The following is a 22,452-nucleotide window of genomic DNA, read 5'->3' as shown; positions in this document are numbered from 1 at the left end:
GAAATTAAGTAATCGCGCGGGAACCTGATGTGCACACAATAAGTAAAGTCTAATTTATATTTAAATATAATTTATTGTATTTCTCTTATTAATTTTCATCTTTCCTCTCTTGCCTTAGCAATTTTAGCAATTTTTGCAAGACTTGGTTACAATCTTACAATTAAACGCAGTGAACATAACAATACAGAATACAGGGAACGGTTATAATTGCTTTAGTATAAATTAAGGTAGGTGAGTGAGAGGTGATCGACTTGATCTTGATAGAGAAATCGTGCATCGACGTTTCAGGTTTCAGGCTGCGTCCCGCTTCCGTCATCATCAGTCGTCGGTCGTCGTACATACTCCACACTCCACGTCAGCTGATTTTCCTTGCGGCAACTGGGCGTCCTGGGCCTGGGCGACTGTCAGACTGTCACCGGCCGCAAGCCGCAACGCCCGCAACCCGCAACACAACACACAACACGCGCGTTCCTGCTCCTGGCTCCCGCTGTTTCCGCAGTCCTCGAACGGCCGTTGCGACGCGCGTATGCGCGACACGCGACACGCGTCATCCGTCTTCTTTCCTCTGGGTGCTTCGGTGGCTCCAGGCTCGGTATTCCGTATCACGACGTTGCGACGTCGCTGACGTTTTGTGCAAGAGATAGCTCGGCGAATCTACGAATGTGCGAAATGTTCTCGATGCCGTCACTTAACGCGCGTTTTCTTCTCGCGTGACGTATCTCACGGTGAGTAATTCGACGTATCATCAGTTCGAATCATCAGTCTGTCACGGGACGGGAAGCAAAATTTATTTCGAAATGATGTCACGTATGATAAATGCAGAAATAAATCGGGAGTTCTCTCGAGATAGATAAGCGTCTAACCGATTCGTTAACTTTAAACGCTCGTTTAGGCTAAATTTTATCTTGAAAAAATAGAAAATGAAAATAAATGGCCGGATGTACTTGAAACAATAGAAAGAAATCGTTATATATCGGTGTTTTCTCGCAATCGATATTTTCATTTCGAATTATTATCAATTTTAGTATCTTGCTTCTCATTTATCAATCGTGCCCTTATTTAAGTTAAGTAGATTATACGACGTTTAATGATTTTTGGAAAGTACACGATGTTTAATCATTTTTTTTTATTACATTTCAAAATTTTATTGTTCACCAACGATTTTTCTCCCGTCTCCCGTTGCTCACCGACGCGGTTAAACGAAATCAGTATGGAAAAATTGATGAGATTTAAAGGAGAAAGTTATCTACTCCAAATTTAGTTTAAACGGATCGACGTAATGCTAAATAATATCTATGAAAGTCCATAAAATACGTCAAGTCAGCGAGAAGGTACGATTAGGCCCAGCTTGCTCTCTTGTGTAATCTATTCTTTAATTATCTTATCTCTTTATCGCACCTTTGATGACTTCCAACGTCTTACCATCTTACCGTTCCAAGTGACGGTCACGTGCGAATTATGCCGATTTTGCGTAAATACGAGCAATGAAACGCGAAAAAGAATGCCGTAGAAACTTATTTTGCATTTTATGACGATGTGTATACTATCGGACGAGATATAATCTTTTCTCTCTTTTTTAATCCGTTTTTTACTCCATCTCCCGTTTGTTCGCTCGCGTGACGTCACATGAGTTAAACAGATCTGTGACAATCTATAAATTTCTCGAGAGAATTTCTTTTTAATACCGAAAAACCTAAGTGCACGGGAAAAATGGTTTTGCTCAAGTATAGAAAAAATTAAGCCAGATATAAATCTGAAAATAATTACGTTGGCTCATCAAAATAATTACGTAGGGCGCTCGAGCGTGACGATAATACTACTAAAAGTTTTGACATTCTGGCAACCTGGAACGTCTAATATAATTACTTATACTTACAATTAGATGTTATTTATTTAAACACGTATTTAAATTATTTTAATGATCTAACATACGTATTTTCAAATCTGCAGCTGGCTTAATTGTTAGATACTCCAGCAAAACCGTTCTTTCTGTGCAATAATTTTTAATTCGCTCCACGAATGCCCCTCTCGCATCCTTCGATCGTGGAAAGAATAACTTTAGTAGAGATAAGTTTTCCAGAATTCAGCATGAAATAGGACAACGAACTGATAAACAACCGCGTAGAGCTGACTGTTGTTCCATATCCTGTCGGGTGAAGGATGTGATGTGACAATCGCATTGATTACGGCGCTCTGTCTCTAAGCCGCTTCTCTCCAAGATATTTTTTTCTTTTTCGAGAAAAACATGAAACATAAAGAATAATAAATTTTCTTATATTTGTCCATGCGAGAGAACGTATACGCGACTTATTCAAAAGTGTTTATCGCAGAATATGGAAACACGAATTTTTTATGAAATTATTCTTCGAATCCTACTAATCAATCGCTGCTAATTACAAAATTTATTATATTTATCTATTTTCACGACGTGGAATTTTCAGAACGTGGAATCTAAATTTTATATCGTGATACGAACGCGTAAATAATTTATGTAATGTTATGCGTGTCTACAGTTTTTTTTATCGAGTTCCATCTCCGTATCGATATCTTCCCCTTCGCACAACGTTGTGCCGGTCTAAGGCCTCGCAACTCGCAACTCGCGCACACGCATCGACGTTCGTATGTGAAACGCTTCGTTACGTTCATTATACACGCAATCGATCGATCGCGCACGTTATTTAGGTTTGACACATGTGGCGATGTAAGGACAGCAAAAAAAGATAAACAACAGCAAAGAATGTGAATGCCACGACGCGACTCCTCTCGCATTTTAACTTTCATATTTCTTTTAACGCGCGGTATATCCGATAATTATAATCAATGGTTTATAGTATATAAGTTCAACTTTTTTAAAGATGTTTAAAAAGATTATATTAAAAAGTAACGATGTCATATATTATTAATTCTACTTTCCTTTTTTAGTAAACACAGATTTGGAACACGTTTGGCGGGGAAAAAGAAGATAAATGAATTTTCTCCGTCCCTCACGGCCGACACGCGAACTTAAATTGTCGCGAGAGTATATTGACCTCGGTGTCATCAGGGCGGGTCTTAACACAAATTAGGAAACATGACTCCGGCTCGCACGCGTGTTTTAATTAAGCAATTGCCATATCCCATAACGTAATGAGTCAGACAGCGGATACCTTCACTTTCGTCAATATTTATTCAGCAATCATAATCTAGAAAACTACTTACAGTTGAAAAAAGCTGTCCATTTTAGCAGATTAGATTACTCTTTATCGAAATGAATCTAATAAATTATTGACAATTTTGGGATTATACTTACATGAAAACATTACGTGTGGAACGGTAAAAAATTTAGCCTTGTTTCCTTGCCTGCGATTGATGTAATAATACAAAAAGTAATACAAAAATAATACATAAAGTAATAATACAAAATACCGATGCATGTATAATATATGTGATGTATATATAACTGAATAAAATATCAAGATTATCTACGATGATATAATACGAAGTTTACATTTAATATCAACAATAAGAGACTGAGAGTTTATTACATTTAGCGCAAGGTATAGCCGTGTGTATTGAGATCGCAGATAAATGTATTCATGTATATAGATACGTTTTACTGTGTAGCTGTGTAAGCCATAGTTTTCGGATAAATCTATTCATATATGAATGGACCGCGATAATGATTATCGCGACATACTATTCATCCTTGCCGTTGCTAGTCAGGCAGATCGTGTTAGCTGGAGAGTCGACCGGACGGCGCGTTGATAATGACCATACTTGATAAGAAATACCAGCAAGTTCCGCTAACCCGACGTACGCGAAGAACCCTCGATCACGAATGAATACATGCATCTTACTGAAAGGGACGTTTGCTGAGTTCTGGCTTATCAATTCACTTAAAAAAGAAGAATAAATCTAAAGGCATGAAATCGAGATGAGAGGCAAAACCTGATTGATTCGTTTTGAAAACAAGGCACTTTGAGATTTTAAATTTCCTTCATTCGCTTGATTGAAAGGATTGTCCTGAGTGCTGACAACCAATTGTTAAAATCCTTCCCGTTAAATAAAATGTTTTGTTATTCACAGAAGATGTTATTCCAAAGACCTGCGGAAAGATGATCTTGATCCATCATCTTTTTGCGTTTGATGAGACCTGCATGTGATTATTTAGTCATGCGTACACACACACACACACACACACAAAATACTGGGAATTTAGCTTGTATTTAGTTATTTCTACAGTGTAACAGTTTTTAAGATCGATTTTATAATTATATAAATAAGAATCGCATCTGATTGATTGTTGACAAAACAGCATTTGATTAAAAAATATGGATCTCTTGTTACCTAGAGTTTTTATGATAAATTAACACTTGATAGAATTGAAAAAGGTCACTTGTCCAAATCTTTTTTTAGATTATCACACAAATACACGATATAAAAATATAGAGAACTATGAGATGGTTCACAATCATTAAATTTAACAGTGATAAGAATACCGTCTCGTGTTGCATTGATATGCGATACGTATGACTTGGGGATAGCCTTGGTGCCATACAGTGGCCGGATGAGTGACGGAATCACTGCATATCGAGCAGTCCGTTAAACAGAAGACAAAAATGGAGCTCTACTGAAAAAAAAAAAAAACTTATTTCAATTCTTTTTTCTCTTTTAAGTCGATATGAAAGAAATGCGAATAAAGTGGATACGTCAAGATCATGAATTACTGAATTTCGATAAGAGATCGGCAATCTCTAAACAACGCTAACGTGAGCTTTTGAAGTATGTAATTAATATGCTTTTATATATATTTTTATAGAGGAAACGAAGATGACGTCTCGAAACAGGCCGATTAAAATTACAACCGTTGGCGATGGCATGGTTGGGAAAACGTGTATGCTCATCACGTACACGAAGAAGGAATTCCCAACGGAATATGTACCTACTGTGTAAGCATTATTGTAACGTAATGCATAGCATTATAGTTAAGAGCAACACTTCGCTAATAGAATATTGTAGATTTGTTTGCTAATATAATTATGCTTTTTCATCTCATCTCACTATTTGTTATATTAAAAACTGTTAAAAGTTTTCAAAATATTTGTTTAATTCTATTTGTTGAATGTAACTGTAATCTGTTATCTCATTTATTCGGCCATAATTTTATTTGCAGTTTCGATAACTACGTTGACAGCATATGCGTGGGTGGACAGCAATTCGAAATGACATTGTGGGATACGGCTGGTCAAGAAGATTACGAGAGGCTTAGGCCGCTATCGTATCCAAATGTATGTGACATTGTGACAACCCGTCTACTTCCAATGACAAAATCGATTTACTCATCTTCAATGTTTTCAACAAAATGCATCTTCAAATATTCGTGTATGTACATCAGTCTTGTATACATTCTTCTTTGCTTGCAGACTGACTGCTTCCTGGTCTGTTTCTCCATAAGCGCCCGTAGTTCATTCGAAAACGTAGCGAGTAAATGGCATCCAGAGATCAAAGCGCATTGTCCCAATGTGCCGATTGTACTCGTAGGTAAACGCATACATTTTATACATTAAACGAAAATGAAAGATTTCTTATGTGAAATAATTATATAAAAAAATATTTACGTACTTTCTGAATATTTTCTACATATATCTTCCAATTTTTTTTATATTTAAATATTTCAAAGATACTGATCTTATCACATTTCCCTCGTAAACACGAATAATGTTTTTTTATGTTAGGTACCAAGGCAGATCTTAGAAATCAAGAAGCTATGGATATTATCAGTCCGCGAGATTGCAACAAAATGAGAAAAAAGATCAAGGCGGTCAAGTACGTCGAATGTTCTGCAATAAAACAGGAAGGTCTCGAAGAGGTTTTTATGGAAGCTATTAGAGCTGTATTGAAAAAACCGCCATCGAGAAAGCTCTGCTGCATCCTTTGAAACTAATGCATTTAGTTTGGAGAACGCAGATCGGCCTAATATTAAGACCTATGTTAAACCAAAGATTTTCTTCGCATCTTTTGTCCATGTGCTTCTTTCTTGTACATTTTGCCCTTAACAATATTCCTAAGATAAACTTTACTTTCCTTGTGTACAGACCAGAATTATTTTACGTCGTGTAAATACATATGTGCTAAATCTTTATACACATATATATATATATATATATATATATATATATATTTCTAATATAAATCTTTACATCTATATATCTAAACAATGAAACTTACATTTCTTTTAATTCGAACGAATAGAATACATTTTATATGCTTAATCATAAATTTTTACGGATTACAACATTCTTCAATCAATAACTTTATTATAAATGTATTACAATACAGATATATAAAATCAATTAAGATTTTCCCCAAACAGTAACAAATTCCTTATAAAAGAAATGCCTTTTTATTGGAACAAACAATAACAATATATATGTATGTACGAATATGTATATCCCCAGCCTATAATACTTCCAGTTAGGTTTCATGTAATTTCGTAATTTATTGCGCTCTTTAATTACGCAAATTATGTTATTCGCTTAGAAGAATCATGATAACAATATAAACAAATCACAACTTTGCTTTAGAAGTTTCCATAAGACTCTTAAGTTTTTGCGTGAGCATAATATTCCCGGTTATTTTTAATTTCCCACGCATAAATGCCAACTGTGGATTTAATTTCCCCAGTGCCTGCAACAATCACGATATTATTTAGAAGAAAAGGAAATAATATGTTTTTGCGTTGCATAGCTAACTTACGATTTCAACCATATCTTTATCTTCCACAGTTAGCGTCGCGTCTGCTTTCCCAGATTTAGGCTTTCCCTTATGCACTTCACCGTTCTTCAAATCGAGAGCTGTAAAAAAAAGCAAAATTTACTTACGTAGGATGCAGGAATCGTGTTATTATCTTAAATGATATTGATCATCACCATTTCTTTTATTCCCATAATTCAAAATACGTGCAGCTAAATATCGCCGTTTCTTAGATACTTTATTAGAATTTTCTGAAGCTACTTACTCCATTCTGATAATTGTTTCCCGTCGATGGTAATATTGTAAAGAAAGACTGCATTAACTTTCTTAGCTTGATCTTGATTCTGTTTCACTTGTTCGCTGATAGCTGCAAATATAGCATCGCTCTGCAGATCTGTCTTTCCGGAACACGGATTTGCTCGCGGCACTCCCATTTTGACTTCCAATAGATCAATGTAAGCACCTGCAGAGTAAAATTATCTGTTTTCTTCTCACTACTTACAAAATAAATATAGAAATACTGAAATAAAGAATAAAATAATATTTTACATATATTATAATGTTACCTGATTATATACACATAAATGATTATTTGAAAATAAGATAATCTAAAGATATTCACTAACAATAAGTCTTGAAATCTTAAAAAAAATATTCAAATTATGCGCTTCTCAAACGAACGTTTATTATATCTTAACGTGCTGATAATGAATGTAACTGTTTTAGACAGATAATTAGTTTATCCTGTACAATAAAAAAAATCACACTTTTGTACAAATAAATAAATTCTCTGACGACTAACCTGTAACAACCGGTTTTTCAGTCCCGAGGACGGATGTTTGGAAGTGTATTCTGTTACCGTTGCGCCACATATCAGTACGTAGGGTCTGACCTGGTAAAACCGGCTTTGCAAATCTCACCTAAAAGTTTTTTTTTAATTAACATTAAATGAAGATGTCAAGTCTGCGTAGAATATCACTAAAAATCCTCTTTATCACAAATAAAATTGTGTAAATGGAAATCGGAGCTGATAACATGGATGTCACCCACCAAGATAAGCAACGTATATAAAATGGACAGTCATGGTCATTGGTCAAGATAAAAAAAAGTATTGCTTAAGCCTTAGGCCAATTCCTTTTAGTGACACAAGTCGACACAAGGGTCGTTCTGTCTTTGTTATTCATTGAATGCCAAGAAGGATAGAACGATGTTTGTGTCGACTTGTGTCACTAAAAGGAATTGGCCCCTTGTGACTCCACGATGCCAGAAATCTCTCCGAGATCTCGGACGAAGAGAAACAATTAACCAATCGCATTTTGGTCAATTGCCGAATTGTTGAAATGTGATTGGTCAATCTTTTGTTTTTTCTCCGTCCGAGATCTCTTGGAGCGATTTCTACTATCGTGAACATAAGGCTTTAGTTTAGATTAGTCCACGAATTTATCAAATTTCACTGCATTCGTCGTCGCGTTAGTGGATTAAATGAAACAAAAAATTATTTTGCTATGGATTTTGCTGTAACAAAAAAAATTTTTAATATCAAAAGTTTTTTCCTAGAAATCATAATTATATATTTCTCTTATTCGTTATTACGTTTACTGTCATATTATATGTTTGTATACATATTTTTACTTTCTGATGAAAAATACTCAATAAATTACCTAAATTTAATCAATTACGCTGACTTACGTTGATGCGACTGTACAAACGCCTCTCGGCTAAGACGTGTTCACTACTGAATGCCGTATCACGCTTTGCATACTGTTTGCGTTTTGTGTGCTACTTATAACTACATCGTTCTTGCGCAGACCATGAATGCGCAACTTGTATACATTACTATGATAATTAAGTTACGGATAACAAAAGTTCAAGAGATTTTTTATATATAATAAGACTTGTTAAATAAAGTTTCTATTAATATTGAATTTCGTCTTTATGCGTGTCAAAATGTCGAAATAATGAAAAACATGGTTTTTGTTTTCTAAACATTTCTAAAACGAGAATATGAGTTTCAAGATAGAAATCCAGTTTGATAATATTTCTGCCAAAAAAAAAATAAATCTTACATAGACGACTTATTTTAAATACTGTTAATTTCAGTATTGTTTAAAACAGTACTGAACAGTAAAACAATATATTTTTCTCATACTATAGAGAATGACTTCATTAAGTCGAGATTTTCGATGTAATGGTATCTATATTTTTTTTCATGGCTTCAAATTTAAATTTTAAATTAATCGATTTGAACGAAATAACATTTACAGAGGAAAAATGCAAAATATTTCTATACAAGCGTACGGCAATTTTATCTTTTTTAAATTTAGACAAATACCATATTACTTTTACGATAAACGTGCAGATTTGGCTGTGCCACGTGTGCGCACATTGTCACTTCGTACCAAACAAGTCCTTTTTCTATTCTATTACTTGCAAATTGGCTTGCATTTCAAACTATTTTTAGTTCACCTTGAAACTTTGTGAATATCATTTTCTTAATGACTATTGTACCTTAATGGATTTAAATAAACGTGGATCTCCAGCAGCATACGTCTGAAGAACGTGACGGGTAGAGAATCCCAAGGAGCACAGTCCATGCAGTATCGGCCTTTCGAATCCCGCCATCGCGGCGACATTAGGATCAATATGCAAAGGATTAAGATCTCCACTCAATCTGTACAAAGCAGCCTGTGAAGACGATAAAAAGATTGTCGTACATGTAATTTAACGATTTAACGTATACAAAGTAAAACATATTTAAAACAAAACACTTAAATCTTTTCGTTACATTTATGAAAATGCACAAAAAAAATTAAGTTTTCGTAGAGAAAAAAATCCTAATAATAAGTAGGTATTCTTTGGGGGTACATATATTCCTTTTTCGGAATATATGTACCCCCTTCGGTGTATCTTTTAGGGCCCGAACGAACGAGCGACTTCGTATAGCGCTTCTCTGTAGCGCCGCAAAGTGGCTCGTCTGTTCGGGCCCTTAGAACGTAAATACTAGTTTTGATGCAATATACCTAACACGTATACTCTTTCTTTTTTACCTGGTCAACACTAGTCTGTTGCGTAACTGTTACATCTGGATTTCGAGTGGGAGGATTAACGATTGGAATGGTAAATGTCGATGTTCGTTTTCCTTTAAAGCCACCTATGCCAACGATAAATATAGATATCTGGCCGGTCGATAGCTTCTCTTCATTTGCCACATCGTAGGTATCATCTAGAGACACATGAAACGTTACATGTAGCATTTATGTAGGCTAAACATACGCGTTACTGCAAATATTTTTCGTGATTTATACACATCCAAATTACAAATATTTTACTAATGAGAATAATCATTAATATTGTATTCGTATTCGTACCATAAACGATACTCAGTGATGAATATGTACATAAATCAGAATCATTACAATCCAATCGTATCTCATATATATGTAGACTGCAAAATTTACGTACGTTGAACTAAAACAACGGCGCCTGTTTCTTTATCCAAAACATCCTGAACTTTAAAGCGTGTCTCCACCGTAGCTTCCGTAGGTAATTGTTTGAAAACTTCTAGATATTGCTCGCCATGAAGTATCTGCAAATGTCAATGTAACATAAGGGAAACGTTAAGTAAAGTGATACAAAGGTTAAAAAAAAGTCTTCATTCATACTTGTGTTGGATTAACTTGCGTAAATGGAAGAGCGTCTTGCAAGATAGACGAGTTCATGCATCCTACAGGACCAAACAAAACGTAGAAAGTAGGTAAAACGGCAAACTCATCGGCATTCTCATACAAATAACGAATATCAGTCGGTTCCTGAACTGTAGCTCCAACTGAAATACAAAATCTGATAAGTTTACGTAAATTAATACGAATCTATTATGTATTCAGTCTACTTAACGTACCTCCGAGCGCGTACAGTATAATATCACGATTATTATACGTGCTCCTCATGACATGGTCTACCTGTGGACAATGGAAATTATAAGAATAAGAAGTTGTATAATCAAAAAAGATTTGCAGAGCGTAACTTACTTCTTTAGAAGGAGCACCGCTTTTCATGTTCTCAAGAATGCCTAACAGTTCTCCTGTCGCTTCCTAAATAGAGATTGCAAGATAAGAAATCGTCTAAATATACACAGGCATACGTTCTCTTACCTGGATCGACGTGAGTCGCTTTGCCGATGTCATGTCTATTACTTTCGACCAATTTTCTCGTACATTTTCCGGCGTAAGATCGTCCGATAAATTTTGCCGCAAGACGCAACCCGAAGAACGAATTATGTGACCTAAATGTGACAACGTCAAACATGTCATGCTGATTGCAATAAAAAAATCGAAAGTAAAAATAAATGATAAATAGATTATCAATAAGAAGCTTTAAAAACAATTATTCGTTAATAAAGGAGAACTTAATAAAGAAGGTAATACGTGATACTCACATTTGCCAGCCCAACCTAATGCCGCTTCAATTATCGAACCATTTTCTGTACAATCTTCGTGGCACAACCAAAAGACAACAGGTGCTATCAATTCAGGCTTCAACTGCTCAAAGAAATCTGCGAAATGTCACGTAGTTTTCCAGTTTACTCCTTTTAGCAAAACACGTTTGTAGGTGTGCGTATCAGGTTTCGTGAAAAATTTTTATGCGCGTTCTTTCATTGAATACAATATAGCAAAATATTTTGTAACACGTTTACTTATCAATCTCTTAAATATTAAATGATTTAAGGCATAAAATGTCATAGGCCTACAGGGATTACTAGAGAAATACACATTGACGACTCACCCGGTGGAATAATATCTTCTGTTAAACGTGAGCCAGCTGTGGGTACTATAACGTTGGTGTAAATATTCTTCCTTTCGCCTTCAATGGCCAATGTGTTTGCTAATCCTACGAGACCCAGTTTTGCCGAGCTGTAATTGGATTGGCCAAAGTTTCCATACACACCGCTGTTGCTCGATGTAAAAATTACACGGCCGTAATTCTGCTTAATAAAGTACGGCCACGCCGCTTGCGTCGTTTTCATTGCACCTTTCAGATGGACGTCGTGTATGATGTCTGAAACAGATTCATAGAAGACGTTCTGAAAATTGCGGCAGAAACAAGGAAATTAATTAATATTACATTTTATCTCCTGTACACATACCCCATTGAGCATCCGTCATCTTCGCAAATGACACGTCCCGCAGGATACCGGCATTATTAACGACCACGTCAATACGGCCAAATGCGTCGATTGCAGTCTTAATAATTTTGGCACCATCCAACACAGAATCGTAATTCGCGACAGCTTTGCCTCCTAAAAAATTATTATCATTTGCTCGTTATTTTACTACTCTAGAGCTACGTAAATATAAAATGCAAATTTTAAATATTATGTGAAGATGAGAAGAAATCGTACAGAGTGCTATTTGAAATACATTACTTTAATAAAGTCCAGATTCAGAAATGCACTAAAATGTTACATAAAAAATTTTTTACATTTTCTAAAAGTTTTGCACCAAACGTATACAAGTTTTGTATTATTAATTAAGGAAATTACATAAATAATCTCAAAATACTAAACCATTTCGTCGAATTTCCTGGACCACAGTATCCGCACTCTTGCTGCTGCTTCCATCGCCATGTCTGTTGCTTCCTAAATCATTTACAACAACGCTAGCACCCCTGGATGCAAACAGCAATGCATAGGCACGTCCCAACCCTAGAAATTATGTGCACATCGCATATTATCTTAATACACATGAATTATATATATTGAGATCATGCACATCGCGTATTATCCTAATAGTACACGTATAAAAGCTGAATACATAATAGTTAAGTAGATTTTATGCAGACTGTGCATTACTTTCGTATTAAACATTTTTTGAATACGTTTTCCTCTACTGCAAGATCATGTTACAAAGGCTGCGGTCCACTTGACGCTACAAATGCTTTGAAGCGTTCTTCTTCTCCTTCTTTCTTCATTGAAAGAAAGGAGAAGAAGAATGCTTCGAAGCATTTGTATATAGCATCAAGTGGACCGCAGCCAAAGACGTATTATTATATGTTTCTTGCTTTGTTTTTTTTTTCTTTCTTTCCACAAAAATTAACTTTCCTTTAGTATAAATAGAGAATCTTGTTTCTGTTAAAAAAAAATTGTGTTAAATCCATTCTCATCTGATTTATATATTTGACACAAAAGTAATACATGTAAATTAAAGAATACAATAATAAGTACGTGTAAAATACACGCAGAGGCTGATGCCTTGCATATGATGCTAGATGGAAAAAAATTGCGACGAGTAAAAAGAAATACTTGAAAAATTTATTTAAAAAAATATATATATCTACCTGCGCCTGCTCCCGTCACCACAACCACTCGGCCGACGAAGCGTATTTCTTGCATCTTTCAAACCTTTGGAGCGCGTTGTAAGCCACGGGTCAACTTTCGCGGTTCCAAACGTCTCTACAAATGAGAAAAATGACCCGTAATGATGAAGCAGAATTAAATCATTGTAAATCATTCAGGTTAAAGTCCACCGTACACTCGCGCACGGGTACGGGCGCACACACACATGAAGCTTCATGTTTACATATTATCGCCACTAGTGGAAAAATTTAATGTAACTATCTCTTTCTATTCAACACCAATAGAAAGAGATAGTTATATAAAACTTTTCACTGTTTCCGCCCTAGGGGAAAAAATATATGATAGACCCCTAGACTATACTGTATAGAGGCAGGAGCCAATAGAAATATAAGGAAAAAGAAGAAGAATACCCCTAGACCATAGGCGCCATCGATCGAGTCATTCGAGTCGATAGTCGATCAAAACGAGATTAGGTTCATATACGGGATCTACGATAGGCGATTTTTGCCGCGTGTTTGGTATGGTTTGGTACCGATACCAAAAATGGTTTTTACGACTTGTGACTTGTCGTCTTTGCCGACGGAGTTGAACCTCGGTTCTCGCTCGATGAGTTTCGGAATCGCGATACGCCGCGCCGCCGCATTGATTCTCGCAACGCTATTGTCGCTACTCGGCTACTCGTCCTCAACAACGTCTTTACTTTACCGTCCTCACCCGGCTCACCCGACACCCGACTGTCATCGACGAAATCGGAGCATTCGGAGCTCGGAACTCAGACCGGAACGGATTTTGTTCAATGGATTTGGGAACGCGCCGCAATCGTAGACCGCGTGACCGAACGAACGGTCCAAAGCAAAGCTACGATGCAGCGAGACGTTTGCAAAAGAATACGACGTCATTGACAATGAATCACACGGATGGTCGACGAAACCGCGAACACGAATGTTTGCACGTATCCGCTCTTGCACGCTCTCGGTCCTATGACCCCTTTCTCCCTCCCTCCTTTCCCCTCCCCATCCCTCTGACGCGCGTCGCGAGCGTCGAGCACTTTACTTCCACGGCACCTTTTATCTTATTCCTGTTCGGGGGATTTCCGTCTACCGTCTGAACCGACCTCCGTCTCCTTTCTCCTTCGAGTCCGAACTCCGAGGGACGCCAATGCCAATGTCGCGCCAGCATGCAGCATCGCGATGTATTTATCCGTTTATTTCACCTAGATAGCAGTGAGGCGGTAGGGTAGGGATGATGGAGACGGAAACCGGGACGTAAAGCAAAGTCTTTCGACTTCCCTCTACCATTTAACGCTATCCAGCACCCACACATTTCTAGATTTCTACGCCTATGTATGACCCCGATGTAGAGCCTCATCGTAATAGATACGTACGAGATGGGAGAGGAGAGGAGCAGAGGAGGAGTCTCGGATATAGGGTGACTCTCGAACGTATCACCTTGATCACGTCAATACTACCTATCCCATCTTTTTATCTATCGAGATATCGAGAGAAATGGGTCGTGCTGGTTGTGCAGACTGCAGAGTACTGCACAAGTGCAGAGCAGAAGTCGCGTCATTTCGAAAGCGGATACACATCGCGGTAACGACTATCGACATCGACATCGACATCGACGTAACTCCCACAACGACGCGCGACGCTTGTACGGAAGTACTTATTAAAGTGATCGTCGAAAAAGCGAGCACTGCTTCAGAATAAAATATCAGATGTCTCGTTACGTTTATCCTCGTTGATCCTAAACTGACATTTCTGCGCAGGATGCCCAAAAAGATCGATTTCTGCAAATAGCTTCACCCGAAAAACTCCATCCGGATTCCGGAATAAAAGTTACGTCGACTATAGAACGATATTCACGCATGGAGATGATCGAGCCGTTTTTCTCTCCCTCTCTCTCTCTACACTCTACAGATAGGAATAGGAAAATATCGACGCAAGTCAAGCTGGCACGTTCGAACGCCTTTAGTGTATCGGTCGGTTGTCGGTTCATCGGCGTGAACGTTGGTGGGCCGCGCGTTCGAGGAGGCAATGGAGGCATAACGTTTCTCATTGACATCGTGGCATCGGGATACGATGAGTCATCACCACCCTTGGCCGTGCAACGTGCAAAACACGTAGCGTAGGAGATACGTGCAACCGTATCAACCGTATTTACCGCGCGCGATATACCCTCGGAATATCGGGTTTAATCGTTTAACGCTCAGATCCGTACGATCTCCGTTACGTGACACGAAGGGTACATGCATGTATATGGTCGGGCCTCGGGGCCCTCGGGCCGCAGTCACGTTTGACGTTAGACAATAAGTAGACCCGGGTGGCGCGATGCGTGACTAGGTCGAAATTTTCAATGTACGGCACGGCCCGGCCGGCCGCCACTCTACGCCAGCGGGCAGACGGGCCACGGTCGCCACGTACGACCAACGCAACGATGGCAACGATGCCAACGATTCACGATCCACCCGTTCGTGCTTCGTGCGCCGCTGCCGGCTGCGTGGTAACGTGGTTGCGTTGTGCGTCGAGCAGCGCCAAGCGCACCGAGTGGCACCGAGTGCGAACACTGCGAACTGACGGCGCGCCGAAAGCCGAAAGCTTGAACGGCGCGGGGGATCGAGGGAGGAAGGGCGAGAGGGCGCTCGGGGAGACTCGGCCGTCTCCGGCCGGCCACTCGCGTCGCTAGTGGCGCCTCGGCTCGACGTCGACGGCGGTGGGGGTAGAGACGATGCATGGGCCGCGACTAGGAGGCACTCGGGAGGCAGGGAGGGCATGCGAACGACGGTGGAGCGCACAGTTCGGTAGTCGCCATTGCGAGTCTCCCTCGTGTCTCGCGCCGCGCGATCGACGTTTGCGATATACGCGTGGAGCCTGGACTCTATTTTTCGCTTAACCTAATACAATACATCCCCCCCGTCGCGGGCCCCCATGCGCGATACCCCGATGCAGAGATATTGCAGCGAGCTCACCGAAAAATTGTTGAAATCCCTTGACAAGGAATACAATGTAAGTAAAGGCGGAGTATGGAGCGGTGTGTCGCGCGGCGAGATGCACCGCGCCGTCTCCGTGTCCGTACGCGCAAACGGCTATCGGGCCACTCTCGAGCCTCGAGCCCCCGTGCGCCGTGTTGCTGCCTGTACCAGTGACGTGCGCGAGAGTGCCCGCTAGAGTGACAGCGTGTGCGTGTGCGTGTCCGTCTGTGTGTGCGTCCGTGCGCGTTGCTAGCGTGTAGTAGCGCGACGGCCGCGAATGTATGAGTGCCGCCGCGGCCGCGGCCGTCGCCGTCGCCGTCGCCGTCGCCGTCGCCGTCGCCGTCGATGCCGCACCGAGGCCCCACTGCTCGCTACTCCTCTCTCCGCGAATACGCGCCTCTGAATCCTCGGAACCCTCGGATCAGTCGGATGTCGGATCACGGCAATTCGCGCGCCCTACGTATGCCTCGCTCGCTGCTCGCTCTCTCACGCACACACTCGCTCGCTCACCCTTCGCCGCGCCGCGCCGCGCCGCGCCGCTCCGCTCCGCTCCGCCGTCCGCGGGCCGCGAGCCACCGAGTGTACGTACGTACAGTGTACGTGCAAGGGTGGGGGAGAGAAAGAGAGAACGAGCGAGCGAGCGAGCGGGGGAGGGAAAAGGACACCGGCAGAGTCGGGAGTAACGTAACGTAACGACAACGACAACGACGTGCGTGTGAGCGCGTTCTCAGCTACCTGGTCACATAACCTCAATCGAGATGACCAACTCCGGCGCGCGAGCCGATGTGACTATCCGACGTTATGGTACACATCCATCCTCGCTTTCTTTCCTAATTACGTATCATGGTTCGCAACTTGGCGAGTTGCGACGAGGCGAGGGTCTGTCGGATCGCGCGAACGCTACTACTTCCTCCTCAACGAGATACCCTTCTTGATCGCAAATTCGATTGTTAAAAATTATACGACGTTTTCGTCGAGAGAAGCGGGCGGTCGGCACCTCGATGTCGAGGAGTCGAATACGATGCGAGGACGTTCCGCCAGACGGTAATCCCATACGTTCCTGGACGGGGACGGGAACGGGAACGGGAACGGGAACGGTCATGCTGCCTATCTCCGGACTCGATAAACGTGTTCGAGCCTCGAGGATGTCGTGCTTTTCTCATCCCTGGCAATCCTGGCGTACGTCACGTACGCTCGCGCGAGTCCAGCCACCTCGCGCACTTTGTTAACTCTGAAAATATTCGCTCCGAGGAACTTTATTCGCATAAAATCGTCGTTCGGCAACTCCCCCGTGATCGAAAAATTCAATCGTTGGTCGAATTTTTTCGCCGATCAACTTACAATTACTTACAGGCAGCAATTCTGAATACGTTCTTTACGAAAATATGGACGTGCGCGCGCGCGCGCGCGCGGATGTGTATGCATGTGTGTGCGTGTGCCAGTATATATATGTATGTACATGTTCATATGTAGACGTACGTGTGTGTATGTGTGTAGAACTTGCCATGGACGTTTCCCTTGGAAAGTTTCATCTCTCATACATCAAAATTCAATTATACGTCTCGCGCGCTTGTACGTGAGATAAACATATGTTAAAACGTGCTTATCTTTATTCCAGGTCGTCGATATGCGAGCCGTCGTCGATGTCATTTCGGCACTGGAAAAGACGACAGTTACTAAAGAAGTGTTGGAGGTAACGATCAAATAGATAGTTGACAACTTTATAATATATGCGTGTACTTGGTAGCGATATACGTTGCCTTCCTCTCATTCTACGTCATTCTACAATATGTCATTTTACGCTACGTCATCTTCCCGCTTTGTAATATTAGTTTTATTATTATTTTTAGCTGACGTTCTTGTACCGTTCGCGTTCATTTATCTTTTTCTCTCCTGCACGTGAAAAGAAAAAGTGGAAAGATGAACGGTGCGAGTAGTGTTTTGAATTAAAAAGAACATAGACCTATTGTCAATAAATTATAAGAGTATAAGTGCAAATATAAATATGACAGAAACTGCAATAAAAATTTCAAGAGCTATTATTTTGATACTATTTTGCCTTAGTTTAGTTAGATACTAAATATAATTGTAGCTATATAAGTTCTTGTCGAAACTTTTTATATTAATAGGTTATAATTTCTTGTAATGAAATAGATGTTTAACCATACAAGTAACGTACATACTTGTGCATATATGCATCACACTTTTCAACTACTAACAACCATGATACTTGCATCGATATTTATCTTCAACAGGAACGTTCTAACGCGTGTTGCACGGTGTAATAACGTAATCTCTTTTGGTAGATTACGAGACTTGGAAAACACATCAACGAGCTTCGTCGAAAGACGAGTAATGAAGCCTTGGCCAAGCGTGCGAAAGATTTGGTACGCCGCTGGCGAGACATGGTTTTACCGACGGTACAGTCTACGCCACAGCCTACCCTGGCTGACGCGGCACCACCGGCTCTCAATGGCGCGAAAGAGGTGGCTTTGAGGACGTTCAAGCCACAGAGTCCTGCGTTGCGAGGGCTCAAACCTCACAGTCCTTTATTGAAAGATGCCACTCCTCTCAGAGTAAGTCTCAGTTTTTCACTTTTCACACGTTTTTTTAGTGGGTCCGTAGTTTTCATTCCTGCGTACTCTGCGTAGTCTAGCGTAGTGAGTAAACGTCGCAACGTTGTGATTACAGGTTCTCAGTCCGGCACTATCGGTGCACAGTGACCACTCACGATCTCCTAACGCGTCTTCGAATAACAAGCAGTCACGTACCCTTACGAGCACGCACAGGATAAGTTCCTGCTCGAGGAACGCGTCCCCGGTGCTCGGTACCTCGAATCAGAATCATGTAACGGAAGCGGTGCCGCGTACACACAGTTCTAATAAGCGACTACGGAAAGAGGAGAGTAGCAACGACCACGGTCACGACTATCACGCGGCGCCGCATGGAACTGAGTCGACGATAGAACAAGTCAAGAAGAAACGGTTCAACGGCGAGAACATAAGTGGTAATTTAAATTCGCAAGTGCCTAGCCCCACACTGAAGGAACGACGCTCCGCGTGTTTCGCGGAGACAGAGACCTCCCTCGAGACCACGAACGAGGAGTCGGGCCCGAAGAAACGCGGCCGTAAAAAGGGCAGTAAATCCGCGAAGCGACACGCGTTTCTGGAGGACAGCGTGAAAGAGAAACTGGCCAGTATCTCGAGGACGCCGAAGCTCAAGACCACGCAGGAGCTCCTGGCCGATCTGCAGGCGCGCGGAAGTACGTGTAGTCCCGTCGGCAGCGCCAATGCCCTACCTAGTCAAAGCGTCGCGGAACCGCCCAGCATGGAAGATGTTCTGCGAGGCAGCAACAGTCAACAGGTGTCCAAGTATTTGCGTTCGAGCCAGAAGAACTCCCAGAGCCTTCACAGGAGTCTGGTGGGTTCCTCGTCGTCGGAGACGTCCGCTGGCAAAACGCAAAAGGCGGCTCGCGTGAGATCCGCGGTAACGTGTCGCGAGTCCTCGCCCTCGCCCGAGTCGTGTCAAGACAGGCTGCGCGAGGATATCGATAGGTTATCGGGTAGCACCGAGACGTCGACGTGTCGGTCGCCGTTGCAACGGGATCTCACGGTCGAGGAGATATTGGCCAAGTTACCGCCCTTAGATCCCAGTTCGATAGACTGGGGTGAGAACGATCAACGGAACAACGACGTCGAATGTTTTCCGCCACCGCGGCGGGACGTTACCGCCGAGGATCTCGAGAGGTTACACGTGCGGTATGTCGAAGGACTTAACGGCAACTTCCAGCCAAGGCTGTCGACGGCGACCGCGTGTTCCGACGGTGACGAGCGCTCGACGAATGCCAGGGACGGAGGGAACGGAGTGTCGTCAGACGTGTCGAACGTAACGGATAGTGTAAAAAGTGTGCATAACAACAAAACTGACAATGTGGAATTTCGGGAGTGGCATCAGATGCTAGCGAGGCCCAGTTACCAGGGCGAGATCCTCAACATAATGCCTTATGTTATTATCGATTAGTGATTTTATCATCTTATTCTATTATTATCCTCTGCCTCTGCCTCTGCCTCTCCCCCTCCTCTCCTGCCCTTGAGAAAAGAATTGTGAGGCGAATCTACAAAATATAATTAAAAGCATCCACTCGGCCGGTTGGTTTATTAAAACTAACGCGTTCTATTGCGATTTCTGCGTGTGCTCTTCATTTCTATTTACGCTGACGCGCTACTTCATCGCACACATCCTCCTTGTCATCGTCATTCCCATTAACATAGCCGCTGCCTTGCTGATCGTACGTGTACAACCCCGCGCGGCGAATAGCCATCCTTCATACCATCATTGTCGTTATCGACATCTCAACATCGTCATATTATAAGATATTATTATTATTATTATTATATTATAATATTAATATTATAATTTATATAATATTAATATTATTCCTTTTTATTATTATTATTAATATTATTGTTATTAGTATTATTATGTCGATTATTAGTACTGTCCCCGCTTCTATCCCTCTCCCTCTCATACGTATTGTTATTGCCATCACCATTGTCATCCATCATCATCATCATTATTATTAATATCGTTATCAATGTGCTAACGATAAAGAAATTAAGAGACCATTAGAAAAAAGAAATAGAATCAATGCTAAATTATGATTATCGGGGCAAGAGCAACCGCATGATTGATTTTGTAATCGCACTGTACGCGGAACGAGTTGTTAACTGTGAGACATGAATTACATAGATATGAAATAGTGACTATACCGCGGAATACGCCTGCTGCGACACAAGTACCAAGTACATTATTTTTACACAACAATAAAAATAGGCGTCAATGTGGTTTCAGACTTCTGATTTTTGAGTATTCAAATATACCTACATGGTCAATGGGTCGCATCTTTTGCGCGTTACGTGGCGCGAGAAATTTGTTTAGGTACATCTCTTTTTTTCCGTCACACGCCGTGTTCAACCCAGACGTAGAGTTAACTCTAAATTCCATCGAGGAAAAAAAAAGGGAAAAGAAAATAGACGGATGCAAGGATTGCTCTTGCAATGAGAACTCGTGGGAGGACACGCAGATAGCACACAAAGACAGAAATGCAACAAGATTCAAGTACGCGCGTCACGGTCTCCAAGACGTTTGTTGCCCTTTAAATATTTTACAAGACTGTTACACAGGGACTCTGTCGCGCGACTGTAGAAAGCAACGCGCGTTCTTCAAGCTACCAATAAGTTAGGTACACCGGTGCCTTAAATTAAGAAAAGCAAGAGAAAAAGAAGAACGAAAAAAGAGAATATATTTAAGTGCATCAAGAGGTTTTCTACTCAAAATTTGTTTTCGTTTGTTGCACTTTGCGTTGCGATTTACGGCGGACGTGTCGAAAAGTCACATACGCGTACATTATTAGACGGCGGGAACGTGCGTACGTGATATCAAGTATGGACGCGACATATGGATTTTCTCGTGGGTGCAATATCAGAATAGATTCAAATCTGATAATATTCGGGATGCGCAACAAAAACTTGCAGAGAGCTGAGTGACGTACAATAAAACAAAATTCTGAAACGGATATATATGCGTGCCTGACTTGTCTCCCTCGGAGGTGTGATCCCTGTCGAGCTCAATATTACGATAAGGCATCTAGTCCAAGTAAAGAATCGAGAGACGTGTTTTGTATAGAGTTGCGTTCAATACATTTGTTAAAACTATCCGTCTACATTTGGGCGAAAGGACAAGTCCTTTTTAATTCTTTAGCCGTCTTTCTCATTCTCCGTCATCCTCAAAATCCTTTCGAGATTTTCCCCGCGATCGGACGCGCCTGCCTGGAGAAACGTGCGTATCGTCCAAAAGGCTGTATAGCGCGTAGGTCGAAAGCTACGATGAAAGAAACTGTGTTTATACGAGAGTCAAATCTGTTATCTGAAAATTACGAGACGCTTTGGAAGTGGCGAGTCACGACGTTCTTCCAAACTCTTTGTTTTATCATACGCCATTCAGTTTCGAAGCTTTTACGACACGAGTCTTGTACATTTCTTGTGTGAAATAAATCAAGTTGAATATACTCTCATCCGTTGAAGGCATCGCTTATTATTCGCAGCGTGATCTTTTCGTTGTTCCCGGACAGTTAAGGTGATATGATATGCGCTTGTCTCCGTTGTGACAAGAACGTGCGAAGAGCGACGTCGACGAAACGAGGAACAACTTATACTGTATAGATCTGGTTTTTCATCTCGGAGGGATCATTTCCTCACGAAACTTTTTTGGCCTCTTTTTTGTATCGCTGGGAAGATTCGTATAGAACCGGACTTTGCGTCTCGGCTCATAAAAATTTATAATAAAAAATGAATAAAAATATGCTATTATACGTAATTTTTTTTTTTTAAGTATTATA

General features: G+C 40.9%; 3 protein-coding genes across 8 annotated transcripts; 2 read left to right on the top strand and 1 right to left on the bottom strand.

The window, feature by feature from the left end:
* The first annotated feature begins 24 nt into the window (after positions 1 to 24).
* LOC139815542 (ras-like GTP-binding protein RhoL) lies at positions 25 to 6,577 on the top strand. The gene is made up of 7 exons (XM_071782521.1): positions 25 to 42; positions 119 to 227; positions 289 to 725; positions 4,799 to 4,928; positions 5,153 to 5,267; positions 5,403 to 5,520; positions 5,715 to 6,577. The coding sequence occupies exons 4-7, from the start codon at positions 4,810 to 4,812 to the stop codon at positions 5,915 to 5,917; spliced, it is 555 nt and encodes a 184-aa protein (XP_071638622.1). The 5' UTR covers positions 25 to 42; positions 119 to 227; positions 289 to 725; positions 4,799 to 4,809; the 3' UTR covers positions 5,918 to 6,577.
* On the bottom strand, positions 6,277 to 16,190 carry Mfe2 (peroxisomal multifunctional enzyme type 2). Of its 3 annotated transcripts, XM_071782503.1 has the most exons (17): positions 16,053 to 16,190; positions 13,066 to 13,180; positions 12,296 to 12,433; positions 11,876 to 12,028; positions 11,515 to 11,787; positions 11,168 to 11,284; positions 10,884 to 11,014; positions 10,761 to 10,823; positions 10,631 to 10,691; positions 10,395 to 10,558; positions 10,195 to 10,318; positions 9,780 to 9,955; positions 9,241 to 9,417; positions 7,535 to 7,652; positions 6,998 to 7,195; positions 6,736 to 6,833; positions 6,277 to 6,666 (listed from the first exon to the last, which is right to left on the bottom strand). In XM_071782503.1, the coding sequence occupies exons 2-17, from the start codon at positions 13,118 to 13,120 to the stop codon at positions 6,547 to 6,549; spliced, it is 2,166 nt and encodes a 721-aa protein (XP_071638604.1). In that variant the 5' UTR covers positions 13,121 to 13,180; positions 16,053 to 16,190; the 3' UTR covers positions 6,277 to 6,546. The 3 variants fall into 3 exon arrangements, with proteins under 3 accessions (XP_071638604.1, XP_071638603.1, XP_071638605.1); XM_071782502.1 differs by lacking the exon at positions 16,053 to 16,190 and having other exon boundaries at positions 13,066 to 13,232; XM_071782504.1 differs by lacking the exons at positions 9,241 to 9,417; positions 9,780 to 9,955; positions 10,195 to 10,318; ... (8 more) ...; positions 13,066 to 13,180; positions 16,053 to 16,190 and adding an exon at positions 8,422 to 8,543.
* Med26 (mediator complex subunit 26) lies at positions 15,600 to 22,128 on the top strand. Of its 4 annotated transcripts, none has more exons than XM_071782505.1 (4): positions 15,600 to 16,089; positions 17,674 to 17,748; positions 18,362 to 18,631; positions 18,747 to 22,128. In XM_071782505.1, the coding sequence occupies exons 1-4, from the start codon at positions 16,012 to 16,014 to the stop codon at positions 20,073 to 20,075; spliced, it is 1,752 nt and encodes a 583-aa protein (XP_071638606.1). In that variant the 5' UTR covers positions 15,600 to 16,011; the 3' UTR covers positions 20,076 to 22,128. The 4 variants fall into 4 exon arrangements, with proteins under 4 accessions (XP_071638606.1, XP_071638609.1, XP_071638607.1 ...); XM_071782508.1 differs by lacking the exon at positions 15,600 to 16,089 and adding an exon at positions 16,245 to 16,515; XM_071782506.1 differs by lacking the exon at positions 15,600 to 16,089 and adding an exon at positions 16,575 to 16,859.
* Positions 22,129 to 22,452: the final 324 nt, after the last annotated feature.

This window comes from Temnothorax longispinosus, chromosome 7 (genome assembly GCF_030848805.1).
Source record: "Temnothorax longispinosus isolate EJ_2023e chromosome 7, Tlon_JGU_v1, whole genome shotgun sequence".
NCBI classification, from domain to species: Eukaryota; Metazoa; Arthropoda; class Insecta; order Hymenoptera; family Formicidae; genus Temnothorax; species Temnothorax longispinosus.
The sequence above is the reverse complement of the archived record's forward strand: the minus strand, read 5'-3'. Positions and strand labels throughout refer to the sequence as shown.